The 18,384-nt window shown below is 40.9% G+C and overlaps 1 protein-coding gene across 1 annotated transcript in view; it reads left to right on the top strand.

The window, feature by feature from the left end:
• Positions 1–18,384, top strand: part of LRSAM1 (leucine rich repeat and sterile alpha motif containing 1) — a 116,824-nt gene that overhangs the window by 12,415 nt on the left and 86,025 nt on the right. The window contains exons 3-4 of the mRNA XM_082263002.1: positions 6,404–6,460; positions 9,756–9,800. Coding sequence (XP_082119128.1) covers positions 6,404–6,460; positions 9,756–9,800 — 102 coding nt within the window. The remainder of the gene's footprint in view (positions 1–6,403; positions 6,461–9,755; positions 9,801–18,384) is intronic.

Genomic DNA, 18,384 nt, shown 5'->3' with positions numbered 1-18,384 from the left:
TATGAAAGAGTCCAATTTCCTCCACATATGAGCTAATGGGTGTAAAGTAAGCTTGTGGGTTTCCTATTCAATGCAGAACAACATTCTCTGTTGATAGCTCTGCCCTATGCTGTAGACCAGTGCTTCTCACCCAGGGTTTCCGTGGAACCCTAGGGTTCCTCCTGAGGTTGCTTGGGGTTCCTTGGGCAATGGGTAATTTCTGCCTCTCAGATAAGTTCCCACTGACACCATTGATCTTTTTAGCTGTCTGGGAGGAGGTACTTCTTCACAATAACCACAAGTTTAAGTAGCATTTTTCCCACTGACCATCAAACTAATGTATCATGAGTTGTGTATATATATAGTGATTTTTATCAGGGGTTCCCTGAAACCTGAATTTTTTTTTTAAGGGTTCCTCGGTGTTGGAAAAGTTGAGATAGTCTGCTGTAGACACTTAACCTTACCTGTGTTTCCCATTCACCCCTTGAAGCACTTTGGAATATTCAGTATTTCCTGGTATGTGTTAGAACTGCTCGATTCTGGATGAAATGAGAATCACAATTTCTTTGCTTAAAATAAAGTTCATGGTTTTCTCATGATTCTGAAGAACCATTTTGATTTTAAACATTTATAACCCCTGAACATTTGGTAATTGCACAATATGGCAATAGAATAAGACGCAATACTCTTTGCTTCAATCAAATTTAAAGAAATGTAATGAAAAATAACATAATGTGTAAAGAAATAAAAAAAATTGCCATTAAGTTATATTAGGGTCTTTTCTTTTTTTTTTTAAGTACTCGCCGATACCAATTGCCAATACCTACTGCAACTTTTTTGTTTATGCTTCAGCTGTCACCAATGATACAAAGCATTGGAAAGTTATTTTTACAAATGAAATCCATTTATTTATTTATTTTTTTTAATTTTGCGCTTTTTTTTTTCAATGTGAAATGTGTAAATATAGGTTAAAGGTGTAAAAATGTTAATGAAAAAAGCTAATAAAATAAATAAAAAAGCAGCAGGAAAATAATAAATAAATAGAGAAGGATAATAATAATTTCATAGGGCTGATTAGAGTAAATTAGGGGTTGATAAGGGGTTAAACAGAGGAACAATTTAATTAAAAAAAAAAAAATGTTTTTTTTTTTTACTTGACAATGTTGCTTTAAACTGCCTTCATTTGCAGACCAAAGTTCATCCTTTTGATTTGTACATGAATAAACAGAAGGACAGATAAGAAGATACAATGTTTCTTTTTATCTGTCTCTTTCCGTGGCAGAGCAGTGTTAATGATAAACATTGCTGGCTGCTTTAGTGAGCAGGGGAACTCTTATGAGTCGTCAGTTGTTAAGCAATCGGCAGACCCAACTCCTTAACAACCGGTGATTGCGTTGTTTCTTTTTTTTTTATATATATATACATTTCAGCTGTCAGTGGGGGAATCCCACTGACAGCTGAAATAACAAGCCTGAATCATAGAAATGCTGGTTTAAAATCGTGCAAGGGAAGGTGTGGGTGGGGGGGGGGGGGTGGGTTTGAATCGAGATTGCAATTGTGTAGCTCTAGTACGTGTATCTTGGGAGAGCATGGTAAAATATCACCTTCCTCCCCAATGCAACATTGGGTGCCTTAGCTGTCAGACCCCAGGCCCGAGTGCTGTCATGTGGTTAGGGTCCAACTTGAAGCTTACACATTGCTTCATTTTTATGCTCTAGCATGCAAGGTAAGAATCAAATGTGGAGTGGTCAGAGTACTCTTTAAAAGTCATCCATAATCTTGACCTTTTTTCAAAGATAGCTATCGTTTTTATAGTTTTCAATGAAAGGGATCAGCTAAGTGTAAAGTGTGTGTCTGGACAAAATGTACTTATCTCAAATATATATACAGTCATTGCCAAAAATATTGTCAGATTTCTGTCAGATAATGCACCACCACGTCCAGAAAACAGTTGCAATTACAAATGTTTAGGTATTCTCATGTTTACTTCTTGTTTGTATTGGTATGACACAAAAAAGTGGAGAAACAAGAAGCCAAATCTGACACATTCCACACAAAACTCCAAAAATGGACTAGACCAAAGTATTAGCACCCTAAATCTATTATTTGGTAGCACACTCCTTGGAAAAAATAACTGCAATCAATTGATTTCTGTAACCATCAATGAGTTTCTTACACCACTCTACTGGAATTTTGGAAGGTTTCCTTTTTGCAACTGCTGTTTGGAGATCTCTCCACAGGTTCTCTATGGGATTTATATCTGGACTCATTGCTGGCTCTCCAGCTCTTCGTCTTAAACCATTTGTGGGTGCTTTTTGACTTGTGTTTTTGACTTGTGCTTTTTGACTTGTGCTTTGGGTTATTGCTGTAAGACCCATAAACTCTGATGGGGATCCAACTTTCTGACACTGGGCCCTAAATTACACCCCAGAATTCTTTGGTATTCTTCAGATTTCATAATGCCATGCACACGGTCAAGACATCCAGTGCCTGAAGCAGCAAAGCAATCCCAAAACATCCCTCCACCATGTTTGACTGTGGGGACTGTAATCTTTTCTTTAAAGGCTTCATTTCTTTTTCTGAAACCAGTGGAATGATGGGCTTTCCAAAAAGCTGTAATTTTGTTTCATCTGTTCACAGCACATTCTTCTAAAAGGATTTTGGCTTCCTCAGGTAAGTTTTGGCAAACTCCAGTCTGGCTTTTTTATGTTTGTGTCAGCAGTGAGGTTCTCCTGGGTCTCCTATCATAGTGTGCCCTTTAATTCAGATGGGCGAACACAGTTGCACTCTATGCTGAATTTGTCTGGAAGTTGATTGCGGTTCCACCATTCGAACAATCTTTGATCAATTTTTCTCTTTCGTCCAAGTCCAGTGCCAATGGACTGTAAACGCCTTGACAATGTTGCGCACAGTGGACACACGAACATTAAGATCTCCGGAGATGGATTTGTAACCTTGAAATCATCCTTGCTTTTCCACAATTTTTGTTCTCAAATCCTCAGACAATTCTTTGCTGCTCTTTCTCTTCTCCATGCTCTGTGTGACACACAGAGACACACAACAGAAAGGCTGAGTCAATTTTTCACCATTTTAACTGGTTACCGGTGTGATTTCTATATTGTCAGAACCTGTTAATTGATGCAGGTGAGTTTAATAACAAAATTACAGGAGCTTTGCAAACTTGGAATGCAATCATTTTGTCCAGTCCATTTTTGAAGTTTTGCATGGAACGTGTCAGATTTGGCTTTTTGTTTCTCCACTTTTTTTGTGTCGCACCAATACAAACAAAAGAGATAAACATGAGAATGGCTAAACATTTGAAATTGTAACAATTTTCTGGGTGAAGTGGTGCATTATCTGACAGAAATGCAGGAGTACCAATATTTTGGGCCATGACTGAATTTCCTGATGTTCTGTCTCTTTTTAAAAAAGGCTGAAAGTTCAGGAAAATAACCTTTTGATCTGCCAGAAATATGCTCAACTCCAATCTTCCCATTAAATGGACAACAAGGTGTCCCGTCCTCACTGAAATCCCAAGCAGTATTGCCAGCCCTGCCCAGTTCTCTTCTCAATTGCAGGAAAAAGCCCAAGCAGAAATGTTAAAGTTACTGGCCTCAAGTGATACACCAGATGAAACCAATCCTCCTTCATATGTTGTACCTGTTTATCTGCAGTCTCTTTTCCTCTACAGCCGTTCAAAGTGCTGAATTTTAAAGCTTGTGAGCTGACAGAAATAAGGGGGCGGAGAGCTCACTGACGTTACATTCTGCAGAGCTTAGTGAGGAGAGCACTGAAAGCTGATTGGAGGGAAGAGACACACCAAGGCTTTCAATCTGCTGGAGCTCCCTCCCCTGTCACCATTTTTTCTTGGTGTCAGGAAATCTTGTCAAAAGTGATTCATGCTGATAGCAGAGAAAGGAGGCAGCAGACAGTAATGATACTTGGTGCACTGAATTGAGACAAGTAAACACTATAGAGGGATATGCTTTGTTCATATTTAATGTCTGAGGTTTACAGCTAATTTAGGTCTATTTAGGAGTCAGAGTGCACAGGTAGTCGGGAGCTTATCTGCAGGATCAACGAGTATTTTTCTGTATTTGCAGCATTTTTAAAGGAGACAGTATAACCATACTGGTACAGTGAGAAGGAAGTCCACTGTCCTGAAATTAGAAATAATCCTCTTATTTTTGGGATATGTGAATGAATGAGACCTAATTAGCTTCTGTTTTAAGAAGGTTTTACTGTGCTACACAGCATTTTAACAAAAATGCACAATATTGCCAAATATGCATTGATTTCAGAGCTATACTTGAACGCCTTTTGAGTTTTTTTCTGTCTTGTGTGTGTATAATTGAATTCTGTATATTGGTTCATAAGAACTGTCTCTCTGCTTTCCAATTAGTAGTGCTGTACAATGTTGTGACATATACCTGTAGACATGAGAAGACATACGCCTAATTGGGCCATACTAGGGTGGCAGAGGGATGATCTGCTGTGTATGGGAAAACCTCAACTCTGCCACTCAGCTGTTGTCAGGAGAAGCAAGAATTCAAATAGATTAAATAGCCTTGCCCAAATGCTGATATTACCTGCTGGAAGGTTGTGTCCTGCTGGCTGCTCCCCTCCCTCCACTTATACAGTATCTGACAAAAGTGAGTACACCCCTCACGTTTTTGTAAATATTTTATTATATCTTTTCATGGGACAACACTGAAGACATGACACTTTGCCACAATGTAAAGTAGTGAGTGTACAGCTTGTATAGCAGTGTAAATTTGCTGTCCCCTCAAAATAACTCCACACACAGCCATTCATTTGTAAACTGCTGGCATCAAAAGTGAGTACACCCCTAAGTGAAAATGTTCAAATTGGGCCCAATTAACCATTTTGCCTCCCCGGTGTCATGTAACTCTATAGTGTTACAAGATCTCAGGTGTGAATGAAGAGCAGGTGTGTTAAATTTGGTGTTATCGCTCGCACTCTCTCACACTGGTCACTGGAAGTTCAACATGGCACCTCATTGCAAAGAACTCTTAGGATCTGAAAAAAGGAATTGTTGCTTTACATAAAGATGGTTTAGGCTAAAAGAAGATTGCCAAGACCCTGAAACTGAGCTGCAGCACGGTGGCCATGACCATACAGTGGTTTAACAGGACAGGTTCCACTTAGAACAGGCCTCGCCATGGCCGACCAAAGAGGTTGAGTGCACGTGCTCAGCGTCATATCCAGAGGTTGTCTTCGGGAAAGAGACATATGAGTGCTGCCAGCATTGCTGCTTAGATTTGAAGGGGTGGGGGGGTCAGCCTGTCAGTGCTCAGACCATAAGCCACATACTGCATCTAATTGGTCTGCATGGCTGTCGTCCCAAAAGGAAACTTCTTCTAAAGATGATGCACAAGAAAAATGTTTGTTGAAGACAAGCAGACTAAGGACATGGATTACTGGAACCATGTCCTGTGGTCTGATGAGACCAAGATAAACTTATTTAGTTCAAATGGTGTCAAGTGTGTGTGGCAGCGACCAGGTGAGGAGTACAAAGACAAGTGTGTCTTGCCTACAGTCCAGCATGGTGGTGGGAGTGTCATGGTCTGGGGCTGCATGAGTGCTGCCGGCACTGGGGAGCTACAGTTCATTGAGGAAACCATGAATGCCAACATGTACTGTGACATACTGAAGAGCATGAGCCCCTCCCTTTGGAGACTGGGCGGCAGGGCAGTATTCCAACATAACGACCCCAAGCACACCTCCAAGATGACCACTGCCTTGCTAAGGAAGCTGAGGGTAAAGTTGATGGACTGGCCAAGCATGTCTCCAGACCTAAACCCTCTTGAGCATCTGTGGGGCATCCTCAAACGGAATGATGTTAAACAACCACAATACACCTAGTAGTCAGACGATGGTAAGCTGAGGTAGCTTTCTCCCCAAAAAAATGTATAATAAATAAAAAATTTAGATTTAGTAGTAGTTGGGCACTATTAATTAATTTTGAAGTTGAAATGTTAATGACAGGTTCACTTAAAAGATTTGTTATAGATATAAATGATACTAGCTTAAAAGTAAACACAAGTACATTGAGATTGTCGGAATTCTTGGTGACAGCTGTCAAAGGGCAGGACAGGTAAGGGAAAAGGCTTAATTTTTCATTATTTTTAAAGGCGCAAAGGCAAAAGAATAAAGCAACCAGTGGCTGCAGGTGACAGCCGCTGATCAAGGAAGATTTTCCAACATGTCCCTTAAACTAAAATCAATGGATATTGCTATCAAAAACCAAATAGACACCCATTGTGCATTCTGGAAATTTGCTGAAGGTTGTTGGGAACACAGCAAGCATGATTTTATACTAATAATTGATCTCTTCACTGTAAAGAAGGTCAATATTGCTCAGTTTGCCTTGACTATAAGAACGTATGCCTTTTTCTTGCAGGCCAAGGAGGCCGGAGCAGATGACATCTTGGACATCTCAAAATGTGAATTATCAGAGGTAAGTCATGGGAGTTTATATACAATACAGTGTGTATGTATATTTAGATTAGTGAGGAATTAGCTCAGTAGCAGGTTGTGCAGGACTCCCTGGATGAGTCGCAGCCCGGTAAAAAAATGCACAGCAAGACAGCAGGACCTTGTTAAAACACAAGTGTGGTTTATTTTCAGTCTGTGTTCACAAGGTGCAGGTATCAAAACAGCAAAACAAAAACCGAAAATAAACCCTTAGGGCTCTTTCACACGGACGTTCCGTATGTCCGTAAATCACCCCATCCGTTTGCGGGTGATTTACGGACATAATGTCTATGGGATTGCGGATGTCAGCGGATGAACATCCGCTGACATCCAATTTTCGTCCTTTCAGTTCTGTTCCGTTTTTTGGAACGGAACAGAACCCTGTTTTTGTTCCGTTTAAAAAAACGGAACGGATGCAAAATCGGATGTCAGCGGTGTCATCTGCAATGGCCATAGACTTACATTATGTCCGTATATCATCCGCAAACGGATGGGATGATATGCGGACATACGGAGCGGATGACACAAGTGTCATCCGTGTCCGTGCAAAAAAAAAAAAAAACAAAGCACCGGAGCGGAAGTAAAAAACCTGAGCGGCCGTGTGAAAGAGCCCTTATGTTGGGCAACTAACTACAAACAAAAGACCAGCCTACTGCTGCCCAGACACTTGACTTTCACATAGAATAAATGAGTCTCTCTTGTCACACAGACTAATTTTCACCATACAAGCAAATGTGTCCCCAGTCTGTCCTGCACAGAAATCTGGTTCCAGGGTGGAGCACCCTCCCTAAGCAGCCTGGGAGTTTTATAGAGCCCAGAGTACTCAACCTGATCAAGCTGAGCTTGTTAACCCCACAATGAGCCAAACTGGTTCACTACACAGCACAAAAAGGAAAGCCGTTTGTAAACAGGTTGAATTAGTGACACATATATCTCCCATCCTGGGCACAACCCATAGTTGTTCCTGGTATCCTGTCACAATATAATTTATTTATATATAGATATATAGTACAGACCAAAAGTTTGGACACACCTTCTCATTCAAAGAGTTTTCTTTATTTTCAGGACTATGAAAATTGTAGAGTCACACTTCAAGAGGTAGTCACCTGAAATGGTTTTCACTTCACAGGTGTGCCCTGTCAGGCTTAATAAGTGTGATTTCTTGCCTTATAAATGGGGTTGGGACCATCAGTTGTGTTGTGCAGAAATCAGGTGGATACACAGCTGATAGTCCTACTGAATAGACTGTTAGAATTTGTATTATGGCAAGAAAAAAGCAGCTAAGTACAGGAAAGCGAGTGGCCATCATTACTTGAAGGTCAGTCAGTCCGGAAAATTGGGAAAACTTTGAAAGTGTCCCCAAGTGCAGTCACAAAAACCATCAAGCGCTACAAATAAACTGGCTCACATGCGGACCGCCCCAGGAAAGGAAGACCAAGAGTCACCTCTGCTGCGGAGGATAGGTTCATCCGAGTCACCAGCCTCAGAAATCACAGGTTAACAGCAGCTCAGATTAGAGAACAGATCAATGGCACACGGAGTTCTAGCAGCAGACACATCTCTAGAACAACTGTTAAGAGGAGACTGTGTGAATCAGGCCTTCACGGTAGAAGGTCTGCTAGGAAACCACTGCTAAAGAAAGGCAACAAGCAGAAGAGACTTGTTTGGGCTAAAGAACACAAGGAATGGACATTAGACCAGTGGAAATCTGTGCTTTGGTCTGATGAGTCCAAATTTGAGATCTTTGGTTCCAACCACCGTGTCTTTGTGCGACGCAGAAAAGGTGAACGGATGGACTCTACACGCCTGGTTCCCACCATGAAGCATGGAGGAGGAGGTGTGATGGTGTGGGGGTGCTTTGCTGGTGACACTGTTGGGGATTTATTCAAAATTGAAGACATACTGAACCAGCATGGCTACCACAGCATCTTGCAGCGGCATGCTTTTCCATCCGGTTTGCGTTTAGTTGGACCATCATTTTATTTTTCAACAGGACAATGACCCCAAACACACCTCCAGGCTGTGTAAGGGCTATTTGACCAAGAAGGAGAGTGATGGGGTGCTGCGCCAGATGACCTGGCTTACACAGTCACCGGACCTGAACCCAATCGAGATGGTTTGGGGTGAGCTGAACCGCAGAGTGAAGGCAAAAGGGCCAACAAGTGCTAAGCATCTCTGGGAACTCCTTCAAGACTGTTGGAAGACCATTTCAGGTGACTACCTCTTGAAGTGTGACTCTACAATTTTCATAGTCATGAAAATAAAGAAAACTCTTTGAATGAGAAGGTGTGTCCAAACTTTTGGTCTGTACTGTGTGTGTGTGTGTGTGTGTGTGTGTGTGTGTGTGTGTGTGTGTGTGTGTGTGTGTGTATATATATATATATATATATATATATATATATATATATATGGTAGGTCCAATTTTATATTTACTAAAGCAAATGGTAATAGGAATGCATGCTAGGACATTATCAGGGTTAAGAGGTTATAAAAGAAAAAAATGGATAGATGTTGATGCATTTTTGGACCAGTAGGAAGGGGAGAAGAAGTGAGTCCAGGTAGAGGACATTTCTAGAGCTTAAAGTGACATTAAAGTCTATTTTGTTTTTATATAACAGATATTATAACTTACATGTATTAGCTGTTTTTTTTTTAAAAGAAAAAATAATCCTCCACTATGTATACTTTTAAAGTGTCCCCCCCCCCCCCTTCACGCTGACACACACTCCTCGTTCTATATGTTCTTCCTGTTCCATTGGGACTTAGGGAGTCGAGTCCTTTAGGAATGCAGGGAGTCCTGTAAGTATGCCATGCACACAATTTCAATATTTAGTCATTTATTTTGATCCTTGTTTTTGAAGAAGATTCTTCCTTTTTTCTTCTGTTCTTTCCTCCATGGGACATAGAACTGTACATGTAGCACTTGCTAGATGTTTCTTAAGCCTAGCTATTAGGCTGGACTGCCCCCCACCCCAATCCCCCTTTACCCCCTTGACCATCCGACAACACAGCTAGAAAGAAGACAGCCGCTTCATAATGTTCGCATGCCTCAGTTCTGAGCGCTTTCTTCAGACAAGCGGTGGCAAGAGGAGCATGCATAGGAAGAGGGGACAGTCCAACCTCATAGCCAGGCTTAGGAACCATCTACAAATTTGGGACAAAATACTGTAAGTACTTAATGCTCTTTGTCCCAGAACAGTGAAAGAAAATGAACGCTAATTCTTCTTGAAATAGTAACACAGTTTAGTCAAAACTTAACATCTGTTGTCTGTTTCCAGATCCCTGATGCTGCCTTCTCTATGTGCCGAGTCCTTCAGAAGAAGGTTAGTGTTGGAACACATGCCTGGACTATATGTGTGTTACACAAAAAGTGAAAGTGTACCTTTTTATATTCATCATCCAGACTTTGCTCTCACCTCTCACCTTCAAAGCAAATATATATACAGCTGAAAGAAAAAGTATGTGAACCCTTTGGAATGATATGGATTTCTGCACAAATTGGTCATAAAATGTCTGATGATCTGATCATCATCTAAGTCACAACAATAGACAATCACAGTCTGCTTAAACTAATAACACACAAAGAATGAAATGTTGCCATGTTTTTATTGAACACACCATGTAAACATTCACAGTACAGGTGGAAAAAGTATGTGAACCCTTGGATTTAATAACTGGTTGAACCTCCTTTGACAGCAATAACTTCAACCAAACCTTTCCTGTAGTTGCAGATCAGACGTGCACAACGGTCAGGAGTAATTCTTGACCATTCCTCTTTCAGTTCAGCAATATTCTTGGGATGTCTGGTGTGAATCGCCTTCTTGAGCTCATGCCACAGCATCTCAATCAGGTTGAGGTCAGGACTCTGACTGGGCCACTTAGAAGGCGTATTTTCTTCTGTTTAAGCCATTTTGGTGTTGATTTACTTCTATGCTTTGGGTCATTGTCCTGTTGCAACACCCATCTTCTGTTGAGCTTCAGCTGGTAGACAGATGGCCTTAAGTTCTCCTGCAAAATGTCTTGATAAACTTGGGAATTCATTTTTTCCTTCGATGATCGCAATCCGTCCAGGCCCTGATGCAGCAAAGCAGCCCCAAACCATGATGCCCCCACCACCATGCTTCTCAGTTGGGATGAGGTTTTGCTGTTGGTGTGCTGTGCCTCTTTTTCGCCACACATAGTGTTGTGTGTTTCTTCCAAACAACTCAACTTTGGTTTCATCTGTCCACAGAATATTTTGCCAGTACTGCTGTGGAACATCCAGGTGCTCTTGTGCAAACTGTAAACATGCAGCAATGTTTTGTTTGGACAGCAGTGGCTTCCTCTGTGGTATCCTCCCATGAAATCCATTCTTGTTTAGTGTTTTACATATTGTAGATTCGCTAACAGGGATGTTGGCATTTGCCAGTAAATTTTGTAAATCTTTAGCTGACACTCTAGGATTCTTCTTCACCTCATTGAGCAGTCTGCGCTGTACTCTTGCAGTCATCTTTACAGGATGGACACTCCTAGGGAGAGTAGCAGCAGTGCTGAACTTTCTCCATGCATAGACAATTTGTCCTACTGTGGACTGATGAACAGCAAGGCTTTTGGAGATACTTTTATAACCCTTTCCAGCTTAATCGTAGGTCTTCTGAGAGCTCTTCTGTGCGAGGCATCATTCACATCAGGCAATGTTTCTTGTGAAAAGCAAACCCAGAACTGGTGTGTGTTTTTTTTATAGGGCAGGGCAACTCTAACCAACACCTCCAATCTCATCTCATTGATTGGACTCCAGTTGGCTAACATCTCACTCCAATTAGCTCTTGGAGATGTCATTAGTCTAGGGGTTCGCATACTTTTTCCACCTGCACTGTGAATGTTTACATGGTGTGTTCAATAAAAACATGGCAACATTTCATTCTTTGTGTGTTATTAGTTTAAGCAGACTGTGATTGTCTATTGTTGTGACTTAGATGATGATCAGATCACATTTTTTTGACCAATTTGTGCAGAAATCCATATCATTTCAAAGGGTTCACATACTTTTTCTTTCAGCTGTGTGTATATATATATATATATATATATATATATATATATATATATATATATATATATATATATATATATATATATATATATATATATATAATATATATAATTTTTTTTTCTTTACACAATACTGTGCAAAAATGCTCTAAATCAACAATGCTTTTGGAAATAGAAGTATTAATAGTTTATTTTTTATCAATTAACAATATAGAAAGTAAATGAACAGAAGAGAAATCCAAATCAAAATTTGGTGTGACTACTCTTTGCCTTCAAAACAGCATAAATTATTCAATTCATAGTTACATAGTAGTTGAGGTTGAATAAAGACAATAGTCCATCCAGTTCAACCTGTGTAGGTGTGTGTGGCTGTAATCATCTCACATACCCCTGAATGTTCTGATCCTTGAGATGTAAGTCTAAGAGTCTTTTGAAAGCCACCATACTTCCCGCAGTGACCACCTCTTGTGGTAGAGAATTCCACACTCTTGTAGCCCTAACAGTAAAGAACCCCCCACATTGCCTGAGGTTAAAACGCTTCTCCTCTAATCGCATTGTATGCCCTCTTGTCCTCATGGAATCCCTTCGACTGAACAGCTTTTTTTCTAAGTTGGGATCCCCATTGAGATATTTATAAATTGCTATCATGTCCCCCCTCAGGCGTCTCTTCTCCAGGGAGAATAAGTCGAGCGATTGCAGACGCTCTTCGTAATTAAGGTCCTCCAATCCCCTAATCAGTTTAGTTGCCCTTCTCTGGACTCTCTCCAGCTGCAACACATCCTTCCCGAGGATTGGCGACCAGAACTGGACAGAATACTCCAGATGCAGTCGGACCAGAGTTTTATAAAGTGGAAGGATTATAGTCTTATCTCTGGAATACATCCCTTTCTTTATGCATGCTAATATTCTGCTGGCTTTGGCAGCTGCCGCTTGGCATTGCATGCCATTTCCTAATCTATCATCCTCCAAAACTCCCAGATCCTTCTCCATTTTTGATTCCCCCAAGTGTTCCCCCCCCCCTAAAGTGTATTGTGCTTTTATGTTTTTAGTCCCCAAGTGCAAAACCTTACACTTCTCCACATTAAACCTCATTTGCCATGTCGTTGCCCACTCCGTTATTTTGTCTAGGTCATTCTGTAGGATATCTGCTTCATGCTGTGCAGTTATTACCCTGCCCAATTTAGTGTCATCTGCAAAAACTGATAACTAACTACTGATCCCGTCCTCAATGCTGTTTATGAATAAATTGAACAAGGTTGGTCCCAGGACTGAGCCCTGGGGCACCCTGCTTACAACCTCAGACCAGTCTGAGTATGCGCTGTTTATTACTACCCTTTGGACACGCCCTTTTAGCCAGTTCCGTATCCAAGAGCAAACCCTGCTGTCGATACCTGCAAACCTTATTTTATAAATTAAGCGCTTGTGGGGAACTGTATCAAACGCCTTGGCGAAATCCAAGTACACCACATCCACTGGTCTGCCCCTATCTAGCTCACAGCTCCCCTCGTAGAATGTTAAGAGATTGGTTTGACAAGAACGCCCATTTGTAAACCCGTGTTGGTTACTGCTGATGGTGTTATTGTCTTTAGCAAACTCTACGATATAGTCCCTTATCATCCCCTCCAGAAGTTTACATACTATTGATGTCAAACTGACAGGCCTATAATTTCCCGGGATATGCCTCTGACCCTTTTTGAATATCGGAATCACGTTAGCCTTCCTCCAATCCCCTGGTACAATCTTCTGTCCTAATACTGTCAGCAAAGGTCAGGAACAGTGGTCTGGATATAACCTTACTGAGTTCCTTGAGTACTCTCGGATGTACGCCATCCGGGCTGGTGATTTGTTTGTGTTAAGTTTATCCAGCCTTTCCCTGATTTCACCCTCTGTTAGCCATAGTGGCAAGTCCTGTGTATTACTACTAACCATACAGTCATGGTCAGTGTATCCCTCCTTTTCATGTGTAAAGACTGACGAAAAAAAAGCATTCAGCACGGTTGCTTTTTCAGTGTCCTCTGTAACCATCCTCCCATCATCGTTAATTATGTGCGCAATATGCTCAGCCCTAGCTTTTTTGCTGTTGGATGTATTTAAAGAATTTCTTTGGGTTTTTTTTTACTATCCTCCGCTATTTGTCTCTCAAAGTTGATTTTAGCCATCTTGATTTCGTGTTTACTTTTCTTATTTGCCTCCTTGTATTGCTCGAAAGCCGATACTGTACCCTCTGATTTATACTTCTTGAAGGCCAATTTTTTTCCCCTAATAAGTTTTTTAACGCTATGGTTTAGCCAGGCAGGTTTGGCTTTGTCTCTTCTAAATTTATTTCCCATAGGAATGCACTGCAAGATGCATTTGCTTAATATGTTCCTAAAGCATTCCCATTTATCCTCAGTGGTCAGTGATCCCAGGGTTTGGTCCCAGTTTTTCCTTTCCATCAATGAGTACAATTTTGAAAAGTTTGCCCTTCTGAAGTTTAGGGTTCTTATGTTCCCCACTTGCCTTGTTATTTTGTTATTTACACTAAATGTGATCATCCGCTAGGTACATTTGCACACATTTTGTTTTTGGGGAACTCGGCAGGTAGGTTGTTCCAAACATCTTGGGGAACTAACCTCAGATCTTCTGGGGGATGTAGGCTGCCTCAAATCCTTCTGTCTCTTCATGTAACCCCAGACAGACTCAAAGTTGTTGAGATCAATTCCAGGAGTCCTTGTTCTTCTTTACACCGAAGATCATTTTTAATGGTATTGGCTGTATGTATGGGGTTGTTGTCCTGCTAAAGAATATATTTGGGGCCAATCACACCCCTTCCTGATGGTATGGCATGGTGGATAAGCATCTGTCTGTATTGATCAGCTTTGAGGACACCATTGATCCTGACAGAATCTCTTAACTCCATTTGTAGAAACGCAGCCCCAAATTTGCAAGGACCCTCCACCCTGTTTCACTGTTGCCTGCAGACATATATTCTGTCCAAAACCTTCCCTAGTGAAATCTAGCATGTAGTCATCTGTAAGAACAAGCTATGATCTATTCCCATTTTTGAACACAGAATTGGAAAAAGACAGGTTTAATGCCTACATTTAACAAAGCCCACCACTCTGTCCAGTACATCTAAAAAAAAATGTTGGCAGCATCTTTGCAAATATTTCCTACCTGTGAAGGAAGTAGTGCGAGTTTGAAATGTTCAGGTTTTGTGCTTCATCCATACTGATAAAATCCTTGGCACTACCTGTGTCAACACGGCAGACGCAACACTGCTGGTTCTGATTTTGTTCTTCCAACTTAATCCCTCCCATTCAATATACTCAGTTGTGACCTGATAAATTCCCTCTCCATTTGTTTAGTTAGATATTGGTTTTCAAAATAATAAAATGATTCTGATATAGTCTACTTCTACAAATAGTTGTGTTTTGGGTTTGGTGCCTCAAACCAAGGTTGTTGGGACTTTAAGGGCAAGAGTAAACAAAGTAAAGTATCATAGAATAAAAATTAAACAGTTTATTTTCAAAGAAGTTTTACAAGGTAATAGACAAGTTTGTCATGGATGGGTTTAAGGTCCTTCGGTGAGAGAAGTGAAGAAGTTAGAAAGGTATGTGACAAGGTGAAAAATGGTGACTTTTGAGGACGAATTCTCTCCAGCTGAGGGAGAGACAACACCCTGGGAGATGCTGCACCTTGAACCGTTTTTTTTCTGCTATACCTGACAAAAACTACAAACTTTCTCATCTTGAGGAACTCCTTTTTTGGATTCTACCAGTACAGCTAATCTATATGATTTAGCCTAAGCAGCCTTAGTTCCTGATGCTTTTTTAAATAAAATTTTTAATATTTTTTTTTAACTAGTAATTGCAGCGATCAGCGACTTTTAGTGGGACTGTGAAATTGCGGCGGATAAATCGGACACCTGACACTTTTGACACTTTTTGGGGACCAGTGACACCAATACAGTGATCAGTGCTAAAAAAATATGCACTGTCACTGTACTAATGACACTGGCAGGGAAGGGGTTCACATCAGGGGCAATCAAAGAGTTAAATGTATGCCTAGGTTATGCTTACTGTGTGGGAGGTGCTTAGACTTGGGAAGGCAAAGATCTGTGTTCCTGCTGAGCAGAAAGACAGGATCAGTACCTTCCCCTCTGACAAAACAATCTGCCTTGTTTACATAGGCAGATTGTCCTGCTGCCTCTGTACTGTCTAATCGGCGGGTGCTGGCAGACATCGAGTCAGCAGTACCCGCCGCTGGGCTCCTGCTGTGTATATTCAGAGCGGGAGCAGTTTGCTGGCGGCGCTTGCGCATGCGCCCCAAACCCGACTGTGTCTGGCACAGAGCGGCCGCCCTGCCACAGCAAATGTACATGGGGCAGTCGCCAAGTGGTTAATGTAAACTTGTCACAAATCTAAATAATTCAGACTAACTTGAGATCTCCTTCTGGAACAACTGCACATTAAAATGATTAGTAATTCCAGAGATAAAGGCAGCTGGAATTAAATGCATATCTTGACCGTGATTAATTGCAAGATTGCTTTTATATGGGAAAAGTCACGTTTTGCATATAAATTCAGTTAGCTATATCTTGGGACCTAACCAAAGACATGTAGCAGAATACATTTTGCCCTAAATTTATGAAGAATATAGATTTTGTTCTTTTTTTTTTATTCATAATTTTTGTCTTATTTGTTTATATAATAAATAAAAAAACCCAGTGGTTATCAAATCCCACCAAAAGAAAGTTTAAAAAAAAAAAAAAAGGTTATAAATTTCATTAGGGTACAAGGCTGCATGAGCGCACAATTGCCAACTAAAGTAGCACAATGCTGAATAGCAAAAAATGCCCTGGTCATGAAGGGGCTAAAATCATCCAGAGCTCAAGTGGTTAAGCTGCTCATACACTGAGCAAATTTCAGTGTGTTCTCCGTTCAGTGTGTCTTTTCAGAGGAACAATCAAAGGAGCCGGGTGGAAATTAGTTGGCCGAACAGCACCTACATCTAATAAAATGTAGGCAATGTTTGTGCATTCTGACAACTAGCGCTGCTGGCTGGAGGATCACTGGAGCAGCTGCATTATGTGGGGAATGTTTTGGTACAGTGGCAAAAAAAGTATGTGAACCCCTTGGAGAAAAAATGTTTTTCTGCAGTAATTTGCCATAAAATGTGATCTGATCCTCAGTCCAAGTCACAATAGACAAACACATTATGCTTAAGCTAAAACACACACACAATTCTAATTTCTCATGGCTTTATTAAAATTGCAGTCAAAATTTGTTCAGCTAAGATTTTAGTTGTTTGATGAAAGTTGTCCTTTGAACTTCCCAAAAACTGTACACTCCAGCTCGCTTACTCACTCGCAGCATGATCATCCTCTTTGATCTCTTGAAATCCTTGTTTGCGGTGGCTTTCTTTATATAAGGAATTGACAAACAAAAGTCTAGTATAATAGAACACTTATGGCAGAACAATAAGCCACTGCAGTTTTAAAGACCAACTCCAGCCCAAACTCTTCGGAGGCTTAAACATTTCTGTGAAGTTATTATTTCTGTCCTTAACACGGTTGTAGAGAAGTTCCTGTCCCTGTCAAACCCAACAAAGAATGAAAGGAGAGTTTGTTACTGGGACAGGAAGACATAGATAGACAGTAGTAATAATTTGACACTTTTCCTAACAGAATTTAGGCTAAATCTCCCTAATAATGATACAGACAGCAATAAAACTTGCCGTAGCTTCTAACCCTTTCCCATTTTGGTAAAAAAAAGGGTTTTATTTTGCAAACTATTCCCCCACTGGCTATATTTTCCATCACTTCTTGTCCTTAATGGAAGTGAAGGGAAATGCTCCCTACAAGGATACAGACTGCAATTGAAATCTTACAGGTCTTAACCCTTCCCTCTTTTACTGAAATTGTGTATTGTTGCACTCTGTGTTCCACCTGGATACATTTTCCATAACATTCTTTTCCTAAGGGATAAGTTCACCTTAAGTGCCGGGTCACACTTGTGCGATGCGGGAAGGCTGCCTGTTCCCGCATCGCAAACGCACATCTGGCAGTTCACACTGCCATATGCGATACGCTGGGGGTGTCAATGAAGTGTTAACGACACCCCCAGTTTGATCGCATATCGCAGTGCGATCTTACAGTTTGCACAGGATCGGATCGCACAAATGTGAACCACTGTGCGATCCGATACTGATGCGGCTTAAAAAATGCCTCGTGCGACTTTTGTGCGGGTGCAGTGCGAATTTAGCCATACAAAGTGTATGGCTGAATTTGCACTGCACATCCGATCGCATGTAATGAAGGAGCAGTGCGCTCCGATATTACATGCGATCGCCGCACACGCGGAAGTGTGAACCGGCACTTAGTAACATATCACATGTTATACCCGTATTCAGGGTTTTAAATGAAACCTGTTACTAATGCAGCAGACACGTACCCCCCAATCTCCCCTAACCCCCATTGTGACAGCAGACAGGGGATCCTCTTCTGGCACCCGCTGTCACAATTTAAAAACAATGCGGATGTTAGGCCATTCATTTACAGATTTCTGTGAATGAACTACAACTACCGTCTGTCACCATGGCAGACAGCTTGTAGTTCTTAATGGACTACAAGGGTGCTACTGAGCGCTCTCATAGTTCATTGATTCTTCCTGCTCTTTGGTAGCTGTCTGTCCTTATGGGAGGAAAGGGCAGTCAGCTATACCAAATGTCTGCAGAAGCCTAACATTACACACATGATCTACTGATCGCAAACGCAATGCTTTGCAGGTGTCTTTGTAAAAAAAAAAAAAAAAATGCACAGTTTTTAGCAAAAAAATCACATGCATTTTTTTTTTTTTTAACAAAAGGTGAATTTAGCCTATAATGAAAGTGGAGGGA

This window comes from Pelophylax lessonae, assembly GCF_965119305.1.
Source record: "Pelophylax lessonae genome assembly, chromosome: 7".
NCBI lineage: Eukaryota > Metazoa > Chordata > Amphibia > Anura > Ranidae > Pelophylax > Pelophylax lessonae.
Note: the sequence above shows the minus strand (reverse complement) of the source record. Positions and strands in the feature narration are given on the sequence as shown.